The sequence below is a fragment of the Chiloscyllium punctatum genome, chromosome 42, assembly GCF_047496795.1.
Source record: "Chiloscyllium punctatum isolate Juve2018m chromosome 42, sChiPun1.3, whole genome shotgun sequence".
Taxonomy (NCBI): Eukaryota; Metazoa; Chordata; class Chondrichthyes; order Orectolobiformes; family Hemiscylliidae; genus Chiloscyllium; species Chiloscyllium punctatum.
The window spans coordinates 495,222-516,117 of record NC_092780.1 but is presented as its reverse complement, the minus strand read 5'-3'; the positions used below and the strand labels follow the sequence as shown (position 1 = coordinate 516,117).

Sequence of the window (20,896 nt, the reverse complement as noted above, 5' to 3'; positions counted from 1 at the left end):
AAGTAGGAATTTCATCCCAGAGCTGGCGTTAATACTAATTTTAGTGATGAGTACAGAATTACCAATTTATGCTACAAAAGGTGGCCAGTCAGTCCATCCTGGCATTTTAATCTCCTGTCATTTCCCTGGAACCCTCCACATTATTTTTATTTAAATGACCACCCAATGCGCTCTTGAATGCCTCAATTGAACCTGCCTCCACCACACTGCCAGACAGCCCATTCCAATCTTTAACTCCTTGCCTTGTGAAAAAGGTTTTCTCACTTTGCATTTGCTTTTTTTGCAATACATTTTAAAACTATGCCCTATGGTTCTCAACCTGTTTGTGTGTGGGAACACTAATTACTCTCTCCAGATCTCTCGTTATTTTAAAATTTTCTATCAAATAGTCCCAATGTCTCCAATCTTTCCTCATCACTAAGATGCCCCATCCCCAAACTATTTGAATAAACCATTTCTGCATTCCCTTCAATGCCTTCAAAACCTTTCTCAGTGAGGCACCAGAACCTTTGTTCTGTTTACAGTGCTCCAACATAACAAAAGAGGTGAATTCAGCAGAATGGTTTTATCCTTTGGAACTTCTGCTGCTCCCAAACAGTGCATCAGTGTCTAGTTAAATAGAGCCACTGACATAGGATCAGATAGGGTTCACTCACAAAAAAATTAGATGAGCTATTATGGAACTGGCCCTTTTATAAAGGATGAAATGTGCTCACATTTGAAGCAACCTTAGCACTTGGTGAACATCACATGATCTTTCACTCTCAAGATGTGTCAAAACTGAATGAGGCATTTATGAGTTAGAAGTAGAATGAGATTGTTCCTGCACCATTTTGATAATGCTGCAATTTAATAATGCTTATTTAAAAGTCAGTCATCACAGCAGGGACTGTGGCTCAGTGGCTAGCACTGCTGCCACACAGTGCCAGGGACCTGGCTTTGATTCCCGCCTCGGGTGACTGTGTGTGTGGAGTTTGCACATTTTTCCAGTGTCTGCATGGGTTTCCTCCGGGTATTCTGGTTTCCTCCGACAATCCAAAGAATGTGCAGGGCAGGTGAAGTGGCCATGTTAAAATTGCTCGTAGTATTAGTAGTCAGGGGTAAATATAGGGTAGGGGAATGGGTCTGGGTGAGTTACTCCTCAGGAGGGTCGGTGTGGACTTGTTGGGCCAAATGGCCTGTTTCCATACTGTAGGGAATCTAATCTACACAGTAGCAAAGCTGCTGCGATAGCAATATGCTTCCTAAAGTCAGTGTTACATTTCACTAGGGTAGCAAGCTGGAAATTAAGTTCCACTATTTCCAGATTTGGTCACAATGTTAAAGATTTTATCTAAGTATAAAATATTCCCCAATTCACCTATATTGTAGACCCAGATTAACAAGAAAGCACACACCAGGTGTCTGCACTTAATGGAAATGACAATTTATTACAAATAAATAGATTCTGGCTACAGGTAAAGGGAAAACAAAAACTAAGAACTTTCATCATATAACTCTCTGTTAAAACTCTAATCCTTCCCACTTATAAACCGCTGCAGCTCCAGGCAGATGAGAAACTACTGGTTTTATGTGTGGAGAGAAAAACTGAGAAGGCAGTTCAACAGACTCTGCCAACAGGTTTGCCAGAGCTGATCCTTTGGGTTGAAAGGAAAAGCACAGCCAGTCAGGCAGCATCTGAGGAGCAGGAGCATCAATATTTTGTGTATAAGCCCTTCATCGGGGATGAAGCTTGTGGGCCAATACTGAATCAGAAAATTGTTTTGTACACACTTAACAAATTCCTCTCCATCTAAACCTTTAACACTATGGCAGTCCCAGTCTATGTTTAGAAAGTTAAAATCCCTTACCATAACCACCCTATTATTCTTACAGATAGCTGAGATCTCCTTACAAGTTTGTTTCTCAATTTCCCTCTGACTATTAAAGGGGTCTATAATACAATCCTAATAAGGTGATCATCCTTTTCTTATTTCTCAGTTCCACCCAAATAACTTCCCTGGATGTATTTCCAGGAATATCCTCCCTCAGCACAGCTGTAAGGCTATCCCTTATCAAAAACACCACTGCCCCATCTCTCTTGCCTCCCTTTCTGTCCTTCCTGTAGCATTTGTATCCTGGAACATTAAGCTGCTAGTCCTATCCATTTCTGACCCAGAAATGTTTCTGTAATTGTTATGATATCCCAGTCCTATGTTCCGAACCATGCCGAGTTCAACTGCCTTGCCTGTTAGGCCTTTTCCACAATCCTTACTTTTTAAAACAGTCCTTTTTTCCAATCCACTCCACAACTAACAATACAGAAAAATGAAAATTAACAAGTGTCATAGCTTGTAAAGACAACAATATTTGATTTATTTTATTGAAGAGAACTGCATATAATGTGCACTTGACATCTAGTATCTGTTATAAGAATTTGAGTATACTGACTTTTTAACCATAATTCACTGTCAAATGGAGCTAATCATCAATTAAATATTAGTGATGCTTATGCCCAGGTATGAACAAAAATGAATAACAATTATTTAAATGCAAGTCTAACCTCAACAAATAAATATTATCAATGAGCACATACCGACTGATCAGTAGTAAGTGGAGTGTAGCCGGTCATAAGAAAGTGCAGTCTTGGAGTGGGAATGAGAGAGGCAATTAGCCCGATCAGATCATTGTTCATGTATCCAGGGTACCTCAATGTAGTGGTACTTGCAGACATGATGGTGGAGACCTATTTAAAAAAAATCACGTAGCAATGTTGTAAGGTCACACTGCAGCGATATAGTGATACTTGAAACTAAAGAGTGCATCGCAGTACATCACATTAATCCAAGCATACCTCCTACATGTACCTTAAAAAGACATCAGAATTAACAGCAATGATTGTGTTGAAGATAGGAATCAGCAACTCCCATTTCTCATTATGAAGGACCAGAGAGATCATCATGACTGCTCCGAAAACATTTACATAATACTCTTCCTCTACTTATTCTCTGCTTTGCCTATTCTGTTAATTGCACTACTCGTCTTTTCATGATAACACTTGGCCACCTAGAAACACAGTACATGCCTTCAAGTACATGCCATGATAAAACAGACTCTACGAGGAGGCAGTTAAGTTTGATATGGTAGGGCTAATTCGTGAAAGCTATTTACTGTTAGAAAGGGCGGATTGTCTTTCAGAAGGAACAAGAACATAGCATCTCACCTCAAACCAAATGGACTAAAATTTTGATCACATTTCTAGTGTATATTCTAAAGGCATTCAAACAGAGAGAAAAACAAATCTGCAAAGGATCAGAGTAATGTGCAAAAACTACATACTAATTCTATGTGGAAACTTTAGTTATCCATACATTGATTGAGATACTGCTACAGTCAAGGATATAGAGGACAAGGAATGTCTGAAATATTTTCTGAAGGATTTCCTTGTTCATTATGATCTTGGTCAATCAGAAAGGAGGTTTTGTCAAATCTGGTGCTGTGGAACCCAAATGGGCTGTGTGGATCAAGTGACTGTTAGGGAACACGCAGTTAAGAATGATCATCATAAGGTTTGGTCTTAGAATGCAGAAGAGCAAAGAACAATTTAAAGTAGAATATCTAAACTGAAAAAAAGGGCTAACTTCAATACAAGAAAAAATCTAGTCAGGATAAAATGGAAACAAAGTCTGACAGGAAAAGCTAAAATGGAACAGTAGGTGATCTTTAAAGAAGACATGCTTCAGGTATAGGCTAGATACATACCAAAAAGGACAAAAAAAATTGAGTACAAAAAGCAAGTCTCTTTGGATGAAGGAGATCATAATGAAACAAAAAAAGGAGGATAAATTGTGCATATCAGTTGAATTCTTCAAGTTGAGAAGTAGGTCAAATACAATAAGTCATCAATGGTAGGTGAAGAGGAAAATGGGATTGGCAAAGTGAGAATAGAATGCAAGTCAATATAAATAAAGGTCTTCTATGTGCATCAAAAAAGTAAGGGAGTTCTAAGCAATGTTATGAATCCTATTAAGGACAAAGTGGGTGATTTATGCTTAGAGACGCTGGGGAAGGCTAGAATGTTTAAGTATTTTTGTGCATTCACGAATGAAGAGGAATCAGACAAGATATTGGTAAAAAGGATAGGGTGAAATTGAGATAGAATATAACAGAAAGGCTGGCTATGAATTATAGTAGACAAATCACCTGTTCTGAATTGCTTACGTCTTAGGTTACGAAGGGAATATGGGATTGATATAGCAGAAGGGATTTGCCATAATCTTGTGACCTCCTTTAGATATGGGGGCAGTTCCAGAGGATTGCAAAGTGGTAAAATGTGACATCCTAACTTAAGGCAGGATGAAAGATCAGTATATGAGACAGGATTGTTTTCATTAGAACAGTAAACATTAAGGGGTGATTTTACTGAGGTCACCAAAAGCACGAAGGACTCCAACCATGACTAAACTACACAAATTTGATTTACAGTTCAAGAAAATAAGGAAAAATTGCTTTTAGTGGCAAAGAGGTCAATAATCTGAGGATAAAGGTTCAAGGAAAAGAACAACAGGCAACACCAAGGACCAATTATTTAAGCTGTGCATAATAAGTATTTGGAACACTCTTCTAAAAAGGTTCAATAGTAACATTCAAAGGGGAATGGATACATTCTTGAAGGGAAAAAGGTTAGGAAGAAAGAGGAGTGGAACTGAATTAATTAGGTAAACTCTGTTGAAGAGTTTGCATATATGATAGGCCAAATATCCTCATAATATATGATAAATAGCTGTGAATCACATTGGAACACATGGATTGTGGAGAATACTGGATTAATAGAAGGTATTTCTTTCTACCACCACGCTCATTCTTTTATTTTTATGACTTTCTACTTGTGAGCAATTTCCTTACTTTCTCAGTGGCTACAGTATCGTCTACCACTTAGTCCACGCTGGCTCTTAAACACCTCTTCCTTCTCTTTTTTACGTCAAAGTTACTCTCTTAATTATTTCTTCACATTCAAAAATTTAGCCTATTTCTCTTTTTTAAAAAAATTTCCAATCTCCGTTTTAAACACAAGTCAACATTTCAGTCACAGGCCTACTCAACTGTCTCTCATGAACTCATCCTAACTAGTCAAGATATCTCATATGATTTGGGCTTGTGCAACAGGTCAGAAAGACCAGAATGCAGAATCAGAACACTATTCCAATGAGCCACCACACACTGCAGCACAGACGAACTTTGGAAAACAGAGGAGAATCACCTATACAACATATTCAAGAAGAACGGATACACAAAAAAATACAGTCCGCAGATTCCTCAAGAACAAACCACAACAAGCAGACCAAACACAGCCAGAAACCCTAACCACCTTACCATAACATCAAAGAACTTTCAGAAATGACAGCCAGACTACTAAGACCCCTCGGAATCCTAGTAGCACACAAACCCACCAACACTCTCAAACAAAAACTAACAAACTTAAAAGACCAGTACAACCCATGGACAAAACCAACGTCGTCGACAAAATTCCATGCAAGGACTGCCACAAACACTACGTAGGACAAACAGGAAGAAAGTTAGCCACCAGGATACACGAACACCAGCTAGCCACAAAAAGACACGACCCTCTCTCCCTCGTAACCGTACACACGGATTTAAAAAAACACCATTTCGATTGGGACAACACATCTATCCTGGGACAGGCTAAGCAAAGACATGCCAGAGAATTCCTAGAGGCCTGGCACTCCAAACACATAGATCTAGATACCATCTATCAACCCCTCAGAAAACGAACAGGAAATGACATCACCACAAACCCCAGGAACCCCATCCAGGACAAACATATAACCAGAATGCAAGTTTAGAAACATTCTGAAGTTTGACTTTGCCCAAATAGTAATAGCTCACAATGGTGGAAGTTATTATTAACAGTGTTGATGGCCAGATTATAATGTTCTTTGAAATACTCACGATTTTTAAAACTCTGTTTTTATTTCTGCATGATGATATCCTTAGCTGGAAAAGCATCAATGTGATTAGTATCTCTACACTAATAAACTGATTTATTCAAATTTTGCTTCATAGCTACCCAGCACTACTGATTTATCCTTTTCAACTCATTCATTTAGGTTATAAAATTTACTCGAATGGTTTCAGAGTTGAGAGATTACAGGGATAGACTAGCAAAACTGGGATTAGTCACTTGAGAGAAGGCTTAGAAAATATTTGAAAGAAGTGTTTGGATAGTTTGAGTAAGCAAGGAGAAACCATTTACAATGTTTAAGGGCTTTTTTTTTGCAGCAGAGAGCGATGGGAGCTGGGTGGAAGTGAAGTCGGAGCACAGAGGCTGTTGGGTAAGTGGGTGAGTGTTTTTTACGTAGGTGTGTTCTGGTCAGGACCTTCAATGGGGTTATTACACCGAGCATACCAGAAGAGAGTAGAAGGGAGAAGACGATGAGGAAGGCAGAGATGAGACAAGTACAAGAGACCCAGGGGGAAGTACCTGTCAGGAACAGGTTGAATCTCTTGGAAACCGTAGAGACAGACGTCACTGCCAGTCTGAGAGGCGGTCAGGTCTGCCAATCAGAAATTGGCATGGAGGCAGAGCCGAGGAGTCAGACATCACACAAAGCCGTGGTAATAGGGGACTCCATAGTGAGAGGAACTGAACGGGATTTCTGCGGCAACAGGCGGGATTTGAGGATGTTGCCTTCCTTGTGCCAGGATTAAGGACATCGCAGACAGAGTGCAGGAAATCCTCAAGGGCGAAGGTGAAGAGCCAGGCATGGTGGGACTTCGGGGAACTCGGAAGAAGGCTGAAAAGCAGAACATCCAGGGTGGTTATCTCCGATTTGCTTCCAGTTCCTCGGGCTGGAGAGGACAGGAACAGGGAGGTAATGGACTTGAATGTGTGGCTGGGGAACTGGTGCAGGAAGAAAGAATTTAAATTCTTGGATCACTGAGGTATGTTTAACGGTAAGGGTAAATGAATGCACAAAGCATTAGAAATAAGGTGGATGAGCTTGAGGCTCATTTGGAAATCGGCAGTTACGATGTTGTGGGGATAACTGAGACGTGGCTTCAAGTGGACAGGGCCTGGGAAATGAATATTCAATGCTATACGTGCTATTGTAAGGACAGACTGACTAGCAGAAGGAATGGGGTAGCCCGGTTGTTAAGGAACGATATTCAGTCCCTAGCGCGGGGGGGACCTAGAATCAGGGGATGTAGAGTCAGTATGGATAGAGCTGAGAAATTCGAAGGGTAGAAAGACTCTAATGGAAGTTATCTACAGGCCCCCAAACAGTAGCCTGGATGAAGTGTGTAAGTTGAATAAGGAGCTGAAATTGGCCTGTCGCAAAGATATTATTACAGTTGTTGTGGAGGATTTCAACATGCAGGTATACTAGGAGAATCAGGAAGGTACTGGACCCCAAGAAAGGGAATTTGTGGAGTGCCTCTGAGATGGATTCTTAGAACAGCTAGTGCTGGAGCCTACCAGGGAGAAAGCAATTCTGGATCTGGTGTTGTGCAATGAACCGGATTTGATCAGGGACCTGGAAGTAAAGGAGCCATGAGGAGGTAGTGACCACAATAAGCTTTAATCTGCAGTTTGAAAGGGAGAGGGTAGGATCGGAAGTGACAAAATTTCAGTTGAACAAGGAGAACTATGGAGCTATGAGGGAGGAGCTGGCCAAATTCAATGGTACAATACCCTAGCAGGGATGGCAGTGGAACAACAATGGCAAGTATTTCTGGGTATAATGCAGAAGATGCAGGAGCAGTTCATTCCAAAAAGGAAGATAGATCCTAAGGGGAAGCAGGAGGGCCGTTTCTGATGAGGGAAGTTAAGGACCATATAAAGACAAAAGGGAAAAAGTATAGCATAGCAAAGATGAGTGGAGAATTGGAGAACTGGGAAGCTTTTAAAGAACAACAGAGGATAACAAAAAAGGAAATATGCAAAGAAAAAATAAGGTATGAAGGTAAACTGGCCAAAAATATAAAGGAGGATAGTAAAGGCTTTTTTAGGTATGTGAAAAGAAAAAAAAATGGCTACGACTAAAATTGGGCCCTTGAAGACAGAAACGGGTGAATTTATTACGGGGAACAAAGAAATGGCAGAAGAGTTGAATTGGTACTTTAGATCTGTCTTCACTGGGGAAGACACGAGCAATCTCCCAGATGTAATAGTGGCTGAAGGGAATTTATATGAGGCAGGAAATGGTGTTGGAGAGACTGTTAGGTCTGAAGGCTGATAAGTCCCCAGGACCTGATGGTCTGCATCCCAGGGTACTGAAGGAGCTGGCTCGAGAAATCATGGACGCATTTTCCAATGTTCTATAGATTCAGGATCAGTTCCTGCAGATTTTAGGGTGGCTTACGTTGTCTCACTTTTTAAGAAAGGAGGGAGAGAGAAAACAGAGAATTATAGACCAGTCAGTCTGACCTCAAGTGATGGGAAAAATGCTGGAGTCAATTATAAAGGACGAAATTATGGCACATCTGGATAGCAGTAACAGGATAGGTCAGAGTCAGCATGGATTTATGAAGGGGAAATTCATGCTTGACTAATCTTCTGGAATTTTTTGAGGATGTAACTCTGAAGATGGACAAAGGAGATCCAGTGGATGTAGTGTACCTGGACTTTCAGAAAGCCTTTGATAAAAGTCCCACATAAGAGGTTAGTGAGTAAAATTAGGGCACATGGTATTAGGGGCAAAATACTGACATGGACTGAAAATTGGTTGGCTGACAGGAAACAAAGAGTAGTGATAAACGGCTCCCTTTCAGAATGACACCAGTGGTGTGCTGCAGGGATCAGTGCTGGGACCTCAGCTTTTTACAATGTACATTAATGATATAGATGAAGGTATTAAAAGTAATATTAGCAAATTTGCTGATGACATAAAGCTGGGCGGCAGGGTGAAATGTGAGGAGGATATTAGGAGAATACAGGGTGACCTAGACAGGCAAGGTGAGCGGACGGATGCATGGCAGATGCAGTTTAATGTGGATAAATGTGTGGTTATCCACTTTGGGGCAAGATCAGGAAGGCAGATTACCTAAATGGAGTCAGGTTAGGTAAAAGGGGCAGTACAACGAGATCGAAGTGTTCTTGTACATCAGTCAAGAAAGCAAGCATGCAGGTACAGCAGGCAGTGAAGAAAGCTAATAGCATGCTGGCCTTCATAAGAGGAATGGAGTATAGAAGCAAAGAGGTCCTTCTGCAGCTGTATAGGGCCCTGGTGAGACCGCACCTAGAATATTGTGCGCACTTTTGGTCTCCAAATTTGAGGAAAGACATTCTGGCTATTGAGGGAGTGCAGCATAGGTTCACGAGGTCAATTCCCAAAATGGCGGAACTATCTTACGCTGAAAAATTGGAGCGACTGGGCTTGTATACCCTTGAGTTTAGAAGGCTGAGAGGGGATCTGATTGAAACATATAAGATCATTGGACACTCTGGAGGCAGGAAGCATGTTTCCGCTGATGGGCGAGTCCCAAACCAGAGGACAGAGGACACAGTTTAAAAATAAGGGGTAGGCCACTTAGAACAGAGTTGAGGAGAAACTTCTTCACCCAGAGAGAGGTGGGTGTATGGAATGCTCTGCCCCAGAAGGTTGTGGAGGCCAAGTCTCTGGATACTTTCAAGAAAGAGTTGGATAGAGCTCTTAAGGATAGTGGAATCAAGGGTTATGGGGCTAAGGCAGGAACAGGATACTGATTGAGGATGATCAGCTATGGTCATAATGAATGGTGGTGCTGGCTCGAAGGGCAGAATGGCCTACTCCTGCACCTACTGTCTATCGTCTATAGGGCTAATACCAGAAGGATTACACGACTAACAATAGTATCAGAGACGATGATGAGGAAACAACTTGTCTGATAGGGAGTAACTAATTACCCTCAAAAGACAACTGGATAAATACTTGAGGAAAAGCATTGCAGGGGTTTAGGAAACAAGAAAGTGAGATCAACCGAATTATTCCTCATAACAGTTCCCTCAGATTCAATGGGCAAAATGTCCCCAGTTGAAAACAAAAAAATGCTAGAGCTCACAGCAGGTCAGGCAACATCCAAAGAGAGAAAGCAAGCTAATGTTTCAAGTCTAGAGGGTTCTTCATCAGAGCTGAAGTAAAGTGTGGAGGGGGGAAGCACTTATGCAACAGTTGGGGGAAGGGGTGGGACGTTGGAGTGCTGGGGAGAAAGAATGTTAACAGTTCAGATTATGTGATTGGAATGTGAGAAAGGTAGGACAATGGTGTGTCTAACTGCCACACTGGAAACAACAGACAGTCCTACTGGGGTAGGGGAAGGGGAGAGAGGGTGACAGAGAATGTAACAAACAATGCTAAAAGAAAGAGAAGGAATGGTTCTTAATTTGAAAATTTTGAACTCAATACTGAGCTCAGAAGATTGTAAACTACCTGGTTTGAAGATGGGATGTTGCTCTTCTAGTTAGCGCTGTGATTTGCTGAAGTAATGCAGCATGCCGAGGACAGACAAGACAGCATTGTGAGCAAGACGCTGTGTTGAAACAAGTGGCTATGGGAAAGGTTGGGGTCAAGCTTGTGCACCAACCGGAGGTGTTCTGCAAAGCAGTCACTCAGTCTGTGTTTGGTTTCTCCAATGTAGAGTAGGCCACATTAGGTGCAGCAAACACAAGGTTGGAGGAGGTACAAGTGAAATGTTGCTTCACCAGGAAAGACTGTTTAGGCCCTGGGATGGTGAGCACGGAGGTGGTGAAGGGGCAGGTGTCGCACCTTCTGCAGTTGCATGGGAAGGTGTTGTGGGGAGGGATGATGGTGGTGATCAAAGGGAACGATCCCTGCAAAATGCAGATGGTGCAGTGAGGGGAAGATGTATTTGTGACTCTCTGCTGGAGTTGTCTGAAGTGGCGAAGAATGATCCTTTGAATGTGGAGGATCATGGGGTGAAAAGTGAGAACGGTGGGGGGCAATCATGCTATAATGAGTAATGGGAAGGGGCAAGGGCGAAAGAATGGGTGATACGTTGAGGGCCTTGTCAACCACAGTTATGGAACAAATGTCCTTGTGTTGCATTATTTTATGTTTATTTTGCAGGATACAATGACACTATTTGAAGTTAGACAGGTCACCAGGTCTTAACTGCCGGAATCCAAGGCTTTTAAAAGAAAGTTGCTATAGAGATTGCAGAGACATTGGTCGAAATATTTTACAACTCACTTGACTGCAGGAGGGTTCCTGCGGATCAAAAATCTGCTTACTTGATGTCCTTATTCAAGTGGGAGGGAGACAGAAAGTAGGAATTACATGCCAGTTACCCTAAAACTTGTAATTGGGAAAATGTCACTGCCCGTTATTAAGGAAGAAATAATAGGATAGTTGGAAAAGGTTAACATAATCCAAAAGACGGAGTTGGGACTAATGAATCTTTTTCAGGTTGGAACATTGTAACAAGTGGAGTGCCATAAGGATCAGTCCTAGGGCCTCAATTATTTACCACCTATAATAATGATATAGAAGAGGGGACAGACTGTAATATATCCAACTTTGCTGATGATACAAAAATAGGTGGGGGGGGGGGGCATGTTGTGACAAAGATAAAAGAATCTCAAAGGGATGTATACAGGTTGAGAGTAGACAAAATCTTGGCATTTGGAGTCTATAGTAGGAAAGATTGAAATCATGCACTTCGATAAGAAGAATCAAAAGGTGGATTATTACTTAAATGAAGGAAGATTCCAAAATGGTGTAGCACAAAAGGTTTTGGGCATGAAACATGAAACACAAAACACTAGCATGCAGATGCAGCAAGTAAGTAAGAAGGCAACTGGAAATTTGGCCTTTATTGGTCAGGGTCAGGAATTTAAAAATAGGGAACCTGTATTACAACTGTACAGGGGTTTGTTGAGACCACACCTGGGAGTATAGTTTACAGTTTTGCTCCCTATATTTTAAAAAAAAGGATATATGGGCATTGGAGGTAGTTCAAAACAGATTCAGGAGACTAATTCCTGGAATGCAGGTGATTTATCAAGAATGGCTGAGCAGATTAGGCCTTTGTTCATTAGAGTTTACAAGAATGAGGTGCGGTCTTATTGAAACATAAAATATTGTAAGGTCATTTAACAGGTAGGTATTGAGAAAATGTTTCCACTAGTGGGAGAAACTTTCACATGGTAATAGAATAAGGAGACACTCATTTAAAACTCGAATTCACCAACAGGCACAGTACAGTCGCCTTAGTGGTTAGCACTGCTGAATCACAGCTCCAGGGTCCCGGGTTTGAGTCCAGCCTTGGACAACAGTCTGTGTGGGGTTTGCACATTCTCCCTGTGTCTGCATGGGTTTCCTCCAGGTGCTCCGGTTTCCTCCCACAGTCCAAAGATGGGCAGGTTAGGCGCACTGGCCATGCTAAGCTTACCATAGTGTTCAGGGATGTGTAGGTTAGGTGCATGAGTCGGGGTAAATGTAGGGGAATGGGTCTGGGTGGGATACTCTTCGGAGGGTTGAAGTGGACTTGTTGGGCCGAAGGGCCTGTTTCCTCACAGTAGGGATTCTAATTCAGATAGAAACTCCAGAGAGCTGCGTAGGTTAGATCACAAAAGTATTTGAAGACGACATATATACAGCTTTTTGAAATACTAACAAATTGATGGGGTATGAGGAGCTGGCACGAAAGAAGAGTTGAGATCTGGGGCAGAGCAGCCATGATCTTATGGAATGGTGGGTCAGGCTTGAAGAGTCCACCCAAGACAATTGAGCATTAGCCTTTACCTACCAGCTGGTTTATCTGAGAGAAGGACGGGTTCTGAATATGAAGCCTGTCTGTTGCAATCCGATTCAACGCCGTGTTGTCAAGAACAACCTTTAAAAACCAAAACAGCATCGCTTTAACAACTTGTGCAATTTGGCATACTATTGTACTAGCTCATTCCCATACTTGACTGTAAGACAGTAAACCATCCAGAAAGTACTGCACCAAGTTCAACCATCCCATTTACAGTTACTTACCACGCAGTCTGCATTCTGTGTCAATCTCTTTAGTGTCAGCAGCGAATTATAAGGCTGCACCACAACATCACTCATCTCATCCTGATTAGGGAACACAGAATAAGTCTGCACCAGTTTTTTTGGGTACCTGCAGGGATTTAACACAAATATGTTTGAACATTTTAGAATATTTAGGTTGTTATGGTCAGTTTATGAAAAGGAAAACACAAACCTGATACAGGTTTTGTTAGCTAATCACTAAGCCAATGACTTAGGTGAAGGGATCAAGTGTATCATACCCAAGTTTGATAATACCTTGTTGATAATATAGCTAGGTGAGAAATTGAATGATAAGGACACAATTAAGCTTTAAAGGGATATAAGCTATTAAGTGAATGATCAAGGAGATGGCAGATGGAATATATGAAACAATTCACATTGACAGGGAGAATGGAAAAGTAGATATATTAAAAAAAACTATGAAATGGTATTCAGCTATCTAACAGTCCTTGTATAGAATTACAGATCACGGAAACAGATCCTTCGATCCAAATAATCCATGCCGACCAAGTTTCTCAACTTAAAGTAGTCCCAGTTGCCTTGCCTGCATTTGGCTCATATCTCTCTAAACCTTTCCTATTCATGTACCTGTTCAAATATCTTTTAAGTGTAATTATACCTGCACCAACCATTTCTTCTGACAGTTCATTCCACATAAAAACCATCCTCTGTGTGAATAAATTGCCCCTCACGTGCCTTTTAAATCTTTCTTCTCTCTTCTTAAAAATATGTCCCGTAGTTTTGAACTCCCCCACCCTAGAGTAGAAAATTCTTTGCTATTCGCGTTCTTTATGCTCCCCAGGAGTCATTTAAAGTACAGGAATTCCTAATTTCAATTAAGAAGGAAATGTTATGTTAGTCTTTCCAAGCAGGTTGGAATACAAGAGCAAGGAAGTTTTGCTGCAAATAGCATAAATCGTTGTTGAGAATATACTTGAAATACTACATATAGTTTTTGGTCTCCATACCTAAGTAAGGGAGGGACCAAAGGTTGATTAGATTAATTCCTGGATGAAACAACTATCCTCGAAGAGACCGAGCAGAATCCTAAACTCTCTCATAAGATGGTCCCATTTAAACAAACAATTGTGAGAACGCTTTACCATAAGGTCATAAGACCATAAAAAAAAAAGATCAGAAGTGGGCAGTTCAGTCACTCAAGCCTATTCTCCCATTTAATAGGATCATGGCTGAGCCAACAATCTTCACATCCACCTTCCTGCATTTTTCCCATAACCCTTGATTTCCTTACTGATCAAGAAACCATCTACCTCAGCCTTAAATACATATAAAGGTGTCTGTCCTCGAGCTCTCCGTGGTAAGGAATTCCAAAGACTCTCAAGCCTCAGAAGAAATTCTTCCTCATCTCAGTCTTAAATTGGTACCCCTTTACATTGAGATTACAGCCTCTGTTCTAGGCTCTCCCATGAGGGGCCGACACCCTTTCAGCATTAATCATGTCGAACCCCTTAAGAAACCTATACATTTCAAATTAGATCACCTCTCATTCTTCTAAACTTCAATGTGTAGCGTCCCAGATAGGTTAGCCTTTGCTTATAAGACAATTTCTCCATATTGATAGTCCGAATAATCCTTCTCTGAACTGCCTTTTATGAAATGATATCTTTTCTTAAAATAAGGAGACCAAAACTGCCATCAGTACTCAAGATATGGTCTCACCAGCATCTTGTACAGTTTCAAATAAGACTTCCCTACTCATATATACTCCAACCCCCTTGGAATCAGGGCTAACATTCCAGTAGCCTTTCTAATTGCCTGTTGCACTTGACTGCTAGCTTCCTGTGTTTCATACACAAATACCTACAAATCCTTTTGTGTTGCAACTTTCTGCAGTTTCTTCTCCATGTAAATAATATTCTGTTCTCCCTTCCAAAAGAAACAATTTGCATTGTCCCCACATTATTCTCCATTTGTTAACTTTTTGCCCACTTAAACCTATTAATATAACTTTCTGTAAACTGTTTGTGTCCCTCTGACAATCTGTCTTTCCACCTATTTTTGTGTTGCCTGCAAATTGACTACATAGCATTCACTTCCTCCAAGTTATTAATATACATTATTAACAGCTGCAGCCCCAGCGCTTATCCCTGCGGAACCATCCTGGTCACGGGTCTCTGACTTGAAAAAGAATCCCTTATTCCCACTCTCTGCTTCCTGCCCATCAACCAATTCTCTCTCCATGCCAATATAGTACCACCAACACTCTGGGCTCCTATCTTATGACTTAATCTTTTGAAAAATACTTTGTCAAATGCCTTCTGCAAGTCCAAATACAACACATCTACGGCTGCCCTCTTTCCACTCTAGTTGAGACTCCCTTGAAAAACTCTAATAAATTAATAGAATATAGAAAAATACAGCATACAGCCCTTTGGCCCACGATGTTGTGCTGAGGTTTAATCCTAATGTAAAATATAACAACTTAACCTGTGCACCTCTCAACTCACTGCTCTCAATGTGTCTGTCCAGCAGTTGCTTAAATGTCCCTAAAGACTCTGCTTCCACCACCACAGCTGGCAATGCATTCCATGCATTCACAACTCTCTGCGTAAAGAACCTACAACTGACATTGCTTCTATACCTTTCCCCTAATATTTTAAAACTATGACCCCTCGTACCAGTCAATCCTGCCCTAGGGAAAAAGTCTCTGCCTATTACTTTTCCCTCTTACTACCTTGCCCTCGAGTAGGTCTCCTCTCTTCCTCCTTCTCTCCAGATAGAAAAGTCCGAGCTTTTTCAATCTTTCTTCATAAGACAGGTCCTCCAGTCCAGGCAGCATCCTAGTAAAACCTTCTCTGCACCCTCTCCAAAGCCTCTGTATCTTTCCTATAGTAGGGCGACCAGAACTGGACACAATACTCCAAGTGTGGTCTCACCAGGGACTTGTAGAGCTGTAGCAAAACCTCGCGACTCTTAAACCCGATCCCCAAGTTAATGAAAGACAAATCACCATATGCTTTCTTAACAACCCTATCCACTTGGGTGGCAACTTTGAGGGATCTATGTACTTGCACACCCAGATTCCTCTGTTCCTCCACACTACCAAGAATCCTGTCTTTAATCCTACGTTCAGCATTCTAGTTCGACCTTCCAAAATGCAACACTTTGCATTTATCCAGGTTGAACTCCATCTGCCATTTCTCAGCCCAGCTCTGCATCCTGTCTACGTCACGCTGCAGCCTGCAATAGCCCTCAATACTATCGACGACACCTTCAACCTTTGTGTCATCTGCAAATTTACTAACCCACCCCTCAACCTCCTCGTCCAAGTCATTTATAAAAACTATGAAGAGCAGAGGCCCAAGAACAGAGTCCTGCTTGACCCCACTCAACACTGACCTCTAGGCAGAATACCTTCCATCTACAACCATTCTCTGCCTTCTGTCAGCCAACCAATTCTGAATCCAGACAGCCAAATCTCCATGTATCTCATAATTCCTGACTTTATGAATGAGGAACCTTATCAAATGCCTTGCTGAAGTCTATATACACCACGTCCACTACTTTGACCTTCGTCGACCGGTCTCGTCACCTCCTTGAAGAGCTCAATAAGATTTGGGAGGCATGACCTGCCCCTCACAAAGCCATGCTGATTGCCTTTAATCACGGTATGCTTTGCCAAATAGTCATAGATCCTCTCCCTCAGAATTCTTTCCAAAACTTTGGGGCAGCACAGTGGCTCAGTGGTTAGCACTGCTGCCTCACAGTACCAAGGTCCCAGATTTGATTCCCACCTCAGGTGACTATGTGTGGAGTTTGCACATTCTCCCCATGTCCTCGTGGGTTTCCTACCAGGTGCTCTGGTTTCCTCCCACAGTCCAAAGAGGTGCAGGTTAGGTAAACTGGCCATGCTAAATTGTCCATAGTGTTAGGTGCATAAGTCAGAGTGAAATGGGTCTGGGTGTGTTACTCTTCGGAGGGTCGGTATGGACTGGTTGGACCAAAGGGCCTGTTTCCATACTGTAGGGAATCTCATCTTTTTGCAAATTAGTCAGACACTATTTCCCTTTCATAAAACCTTATTAACTCTGCTTGATTAGACTATGATTTTGCAAACATTCTGCTATTACTTCCTTAGTAGTTGATTCTAATACTGCTGACATTGACTGGCAGTTTTCACTGGTTGTACAGTCTAGAAATTGAAGTCACAGTCTTAGAATAAGGCACTAGCCATTTAGGACTGAGATGGGAAATTTCTTCATTCAAAGGGTTGAAAATCTTTCAAATTCTCTGCAGAAGGCTTTGGATGTTAGAGCTATAATAATAACTAAAATAAATAGATTTTTGGAAACTAAAGGAAACAAGGGATATGGTAAATAGGGAAAGTAAATGTGAAGGTTGTATGGTACATTCCTACTACGCATGTTCTTCTATATTATGCCCAAACTAAATTGTGTTCTCCCATTATAGCATGGAGTCAAATGAATAGCTAATGCTTCATATTCACAGCAAGTGCTTGTCACTCACCTGTCATTCAACTTCTCTAGGAGGTAGGACCCCAGACCAGAACCTGTCCCACCAGCAATGGAATGACACAGAACAAAGCCCTATAACCAAAAACACAACAAATCAGTCGAAAATGCTACTGTACAAATTGGCTACACAAGGTTAACACCAATTATAATACAATTTAAACGCATGGGCAGAGTCCAAACTCAAAATCAACATGCTCTATAAAGAAAATTTTAATCAGTATTATGTTACATACCAAAAGATAATCGCATTTAAACAGAATTCAAGTGCATGTTTTCAGCAAGACCTTTCTTTCAGATAACCACACTCCATAAAATTTGCATCCTAATGATTACAGGTTCCCCATATTTATACAACCATTCAAACCACATTACTGTTAATTAATACAGTATATCTATCATCTGTTGCTTCATTTCATTAGCTCTCAGATATCCCTTCAGATTATATTAGTTTATAACAATTACAATGCATAAATACAATGTCAAAAATCTTCTACCTTGAAAATACATAGAAAGTGTGAACCTTTTTGAAAGGCCTACAAGGCAAGAAACTGTCTAATGTGGTACTCTACCATACCTCAGCTTCCATTTGAGTTACCTTTTATTAAGGAGGGTTACGGGAGAGATGTGGCAAGTTGCCTAAGAACATGAGAAAACTGAGCAAGAGAAGGCCATTTGGCCTATCGAGCCTTCTTTGTCATTCAATGTGATGATTGCTTATCAGATTGTGATCTGAAATCATTTATCTGCCTGGATCTTATGACCCTTAAGTCGAGTAGAGAATAATAAGTTAAGAATAGTAAGATAGAGTCAGAGCAACGGAGAAAGTAATTTGGTCTAAAGGAGAGTTACTGTACATGTATACGAACATGGTAACTAAGACGGGTGAATTACAGGCACACATTACTACGTGAAAGTAAGATGTTGTCGCTAAACCAGAGACCTGAAGGGCAGGACTGGGTGTTAACTATCCCTAGAACTAATGCATTCAGCAAAGGTAGCAAATGATAAAAAGTGCGAGGGGTGCCGGTACTGATGGAGGAGAGCACTGCTGTGCTGGAGAAAGAAGCTGAATCAGATGTAATGGTATTACAATCGAGTAAAGGTAACTAAAAAGATAGGAGGGTTCAGCTGGCCAGAATGATTGGAAAGGGAACCCACCACGTAAGATGGTGCAGCAGCAACGGCAGAAGTTTCTGGGAGTAATTCGGGAGGCACAGCAGAAATTCATCCTCAGAAACAAGAAACATTTTAAAAGGGGAGGGCAAGGCAACCATAGTTAATGAGGGAATTCAAGAACAGCCTAAAAGGAAAACACAAGTATACAAATGTAATGAAGATCAGTAGGAAGCCAGGGGACTGGGAAGCTTTTGAAAATCAGCAGAGGACAACTAAAAAGCAATTAGGGAGTACAATATGAATTATGAGGGTAAGTCAGCTGATAACATAAAAAAAGAGTAAGTGTTTTGATAAGATATATAAAAGGTAAGAAAGGATATTAGATGACTGGAAAATTAGGCTGGAGAAGTAGTAATGGGGAATAGATAATAGTTACTTTGCATCAGTCTTCATGGTGGAAGTCACCAGTACCATATCAAAACTTCAAGAGCATCAGGAGGCAGAGGTGAATGCAGTGCCCAGTGCTAAGGAGAAGGTTGTGGGGAAGTAAAAGATCTGAAGGTAGATGAATCACCCGAACTGGCTGGACTACATCCCAGGGTTCTAAAGGACAGAGCTGAGGAGATTGTGAAGGCATTGGTAAGTTTTCAGGTATTACTGGAATTAGGGAGGATCCCATTTAGGGAAAATGGCTAATGTAATATCCCTGTTTAAGAAAGGAGGGAGGCAAAAAATGGGAAATTATAATCCAGTTAGTCTGCTTTCTCTCATTGGCAGGGTTTTACAGTCCATTATTAAGAACAAAATTGTGGAGTACTTGGCAGAACATAATAAAACAAAGTTGAGTCAGCTTCATAAAATAGTGGTCATGCATGACAAATCTGTTAGAATTCTCTGTGGTAGTTTTTAAAAAATTCATTTGTGGGATGTGGGCATCGCTGGTCAGTCAAAATTTATTACCAAGCCTTGGTTCCACTTGAGAAGGTAGAGGTGAGCTGCCTTCTTGACCTGCTGTTGTGGGTTGACCCACAATGCCATTAGGGAGGAAACTCCAGAATTTTGACCCAGCAACAGCGATATATCACCAAGTCAGAGGCTTCCCATACATCCGCTACCCTTGTCCCTCTACCTGGAAGTGGTCATAGGTTTGGAAAGTGCTATCAGAGGATCTTTGGTGAATTTCTGAAGTGCATCTTGTAGGTAGTATAAACTACTGCTACTGAACTTTGGTAGTTTAGGAGGGGATTTTATGGGCACAGAGCCAATCAAGTGGGCTACTTTGATCTGGATGGTGTCAAGTTTCTTGAATGCTGTTGGAGCTGCACTCGTCCAGGCAAGTGGAGAGTATTCCATCACACTCCTGACTTGTACCTTGTAGATGGCGGATCGGCTATGATGGGGAGTCAGGTGGTGTGTTACTCACTGCAGACTTTCTAGCCTCTGACTTGCTCTTATAGCAACTGTCTTTATGCGATGAGTTCAGTTGAGTTTTTGGTCAATGATAACTCCCACGTTGTTGATTGTGGGGGATTCACTGATAGTAACACTACTGAATGTCAAAAGGCAGTGGTCAGATCGTCTCTTATTGGTGACAGTCATGGCCTGGCATTTGTGTGGCACAAATATTACTAGCCAATTGTCAAACCAAGCTTGGATATTGTCCAGATCTTGTTGCATTTGGACATGGTTTGTTTCAGTGTCTGAGCAGTCACAAATGGTGCTGAACATTGTGCAATCACTGGAGAACATCAACATTCAGACATATGATGGAGGGAAGGTCATTGATGAAGCAGCTGAAAATGGTTGGGCCTAGGACATTACCCTGAGTAACTCCTGATGAGATGCCCTGGAGCTGAGATGACTGACCACCAACACCACGACCATCTCACTATGTGTCAGTTAGGACTCTAACCACCAGAGAATTTGTCCCCCCAAATATCCATTGATTCCAGTTTTGCTCGAGCTCCTTGATGCCACACTTGATCGAATGCAGCCTTAATGTCAAGGGCTGTCATTCTCACCTCAGCTCTGGAATTCAGCTCTTTTGTCCATGTTTGAACCAAGGCTGTAATGAAGTCAGGAACTGAGTGGCCCTGACAAATCCAAACTGGGGGCCACTGAGGTGATTGTTGCTGCGCAGGTGCTGCTTGATAGCACTGTTGATGACATTTTCCATTACTTTACTGATAATTGAGAGTAGGCTGATGGGGTGGTAATTGGCCAGATAGAATCTGTCCAGCTTGTTATGTACAGGACAAACCTGGG

At 41.4% G+C, this 20,896-nt stretch overlaps 1 protein-coding gene across 2 annotated transcripts in view; it reads right to left on the bottom strand.

The window, feature by feature from the left end:
* tubg1 (tubulin, gamma 1) overlaps positions 1-20,896 on the bottom strand; it is a 78,088-nt gene that overhangs the window by 19,212 nt on the left and 37,980 nt on the right. For both annotated transcript variants that reach the window (XM_072561149.1, XM_072561150.1), the window contains exons 5-8: positions 17,508-17,587; positions 12,981-13,107; positions 12,748-12,834; positions 2,576-2,725 (exon numbers count right to left, since the gene is read on the bottom strand). In XM_072561149.1, coding sequence (XP_072417250.1) covers positions 2,576-2,725; positions 12,748-12,834; positions 12,981-13,107; positions 17,508-17,587 — 444 coding nt within the window. The remainder of the gene's footprint in view (positions 1-2,575; positions 2,726-12,747; positions 12,835-12,980; positions 13,108-17,507; positions 17,588-20,896) is intronic.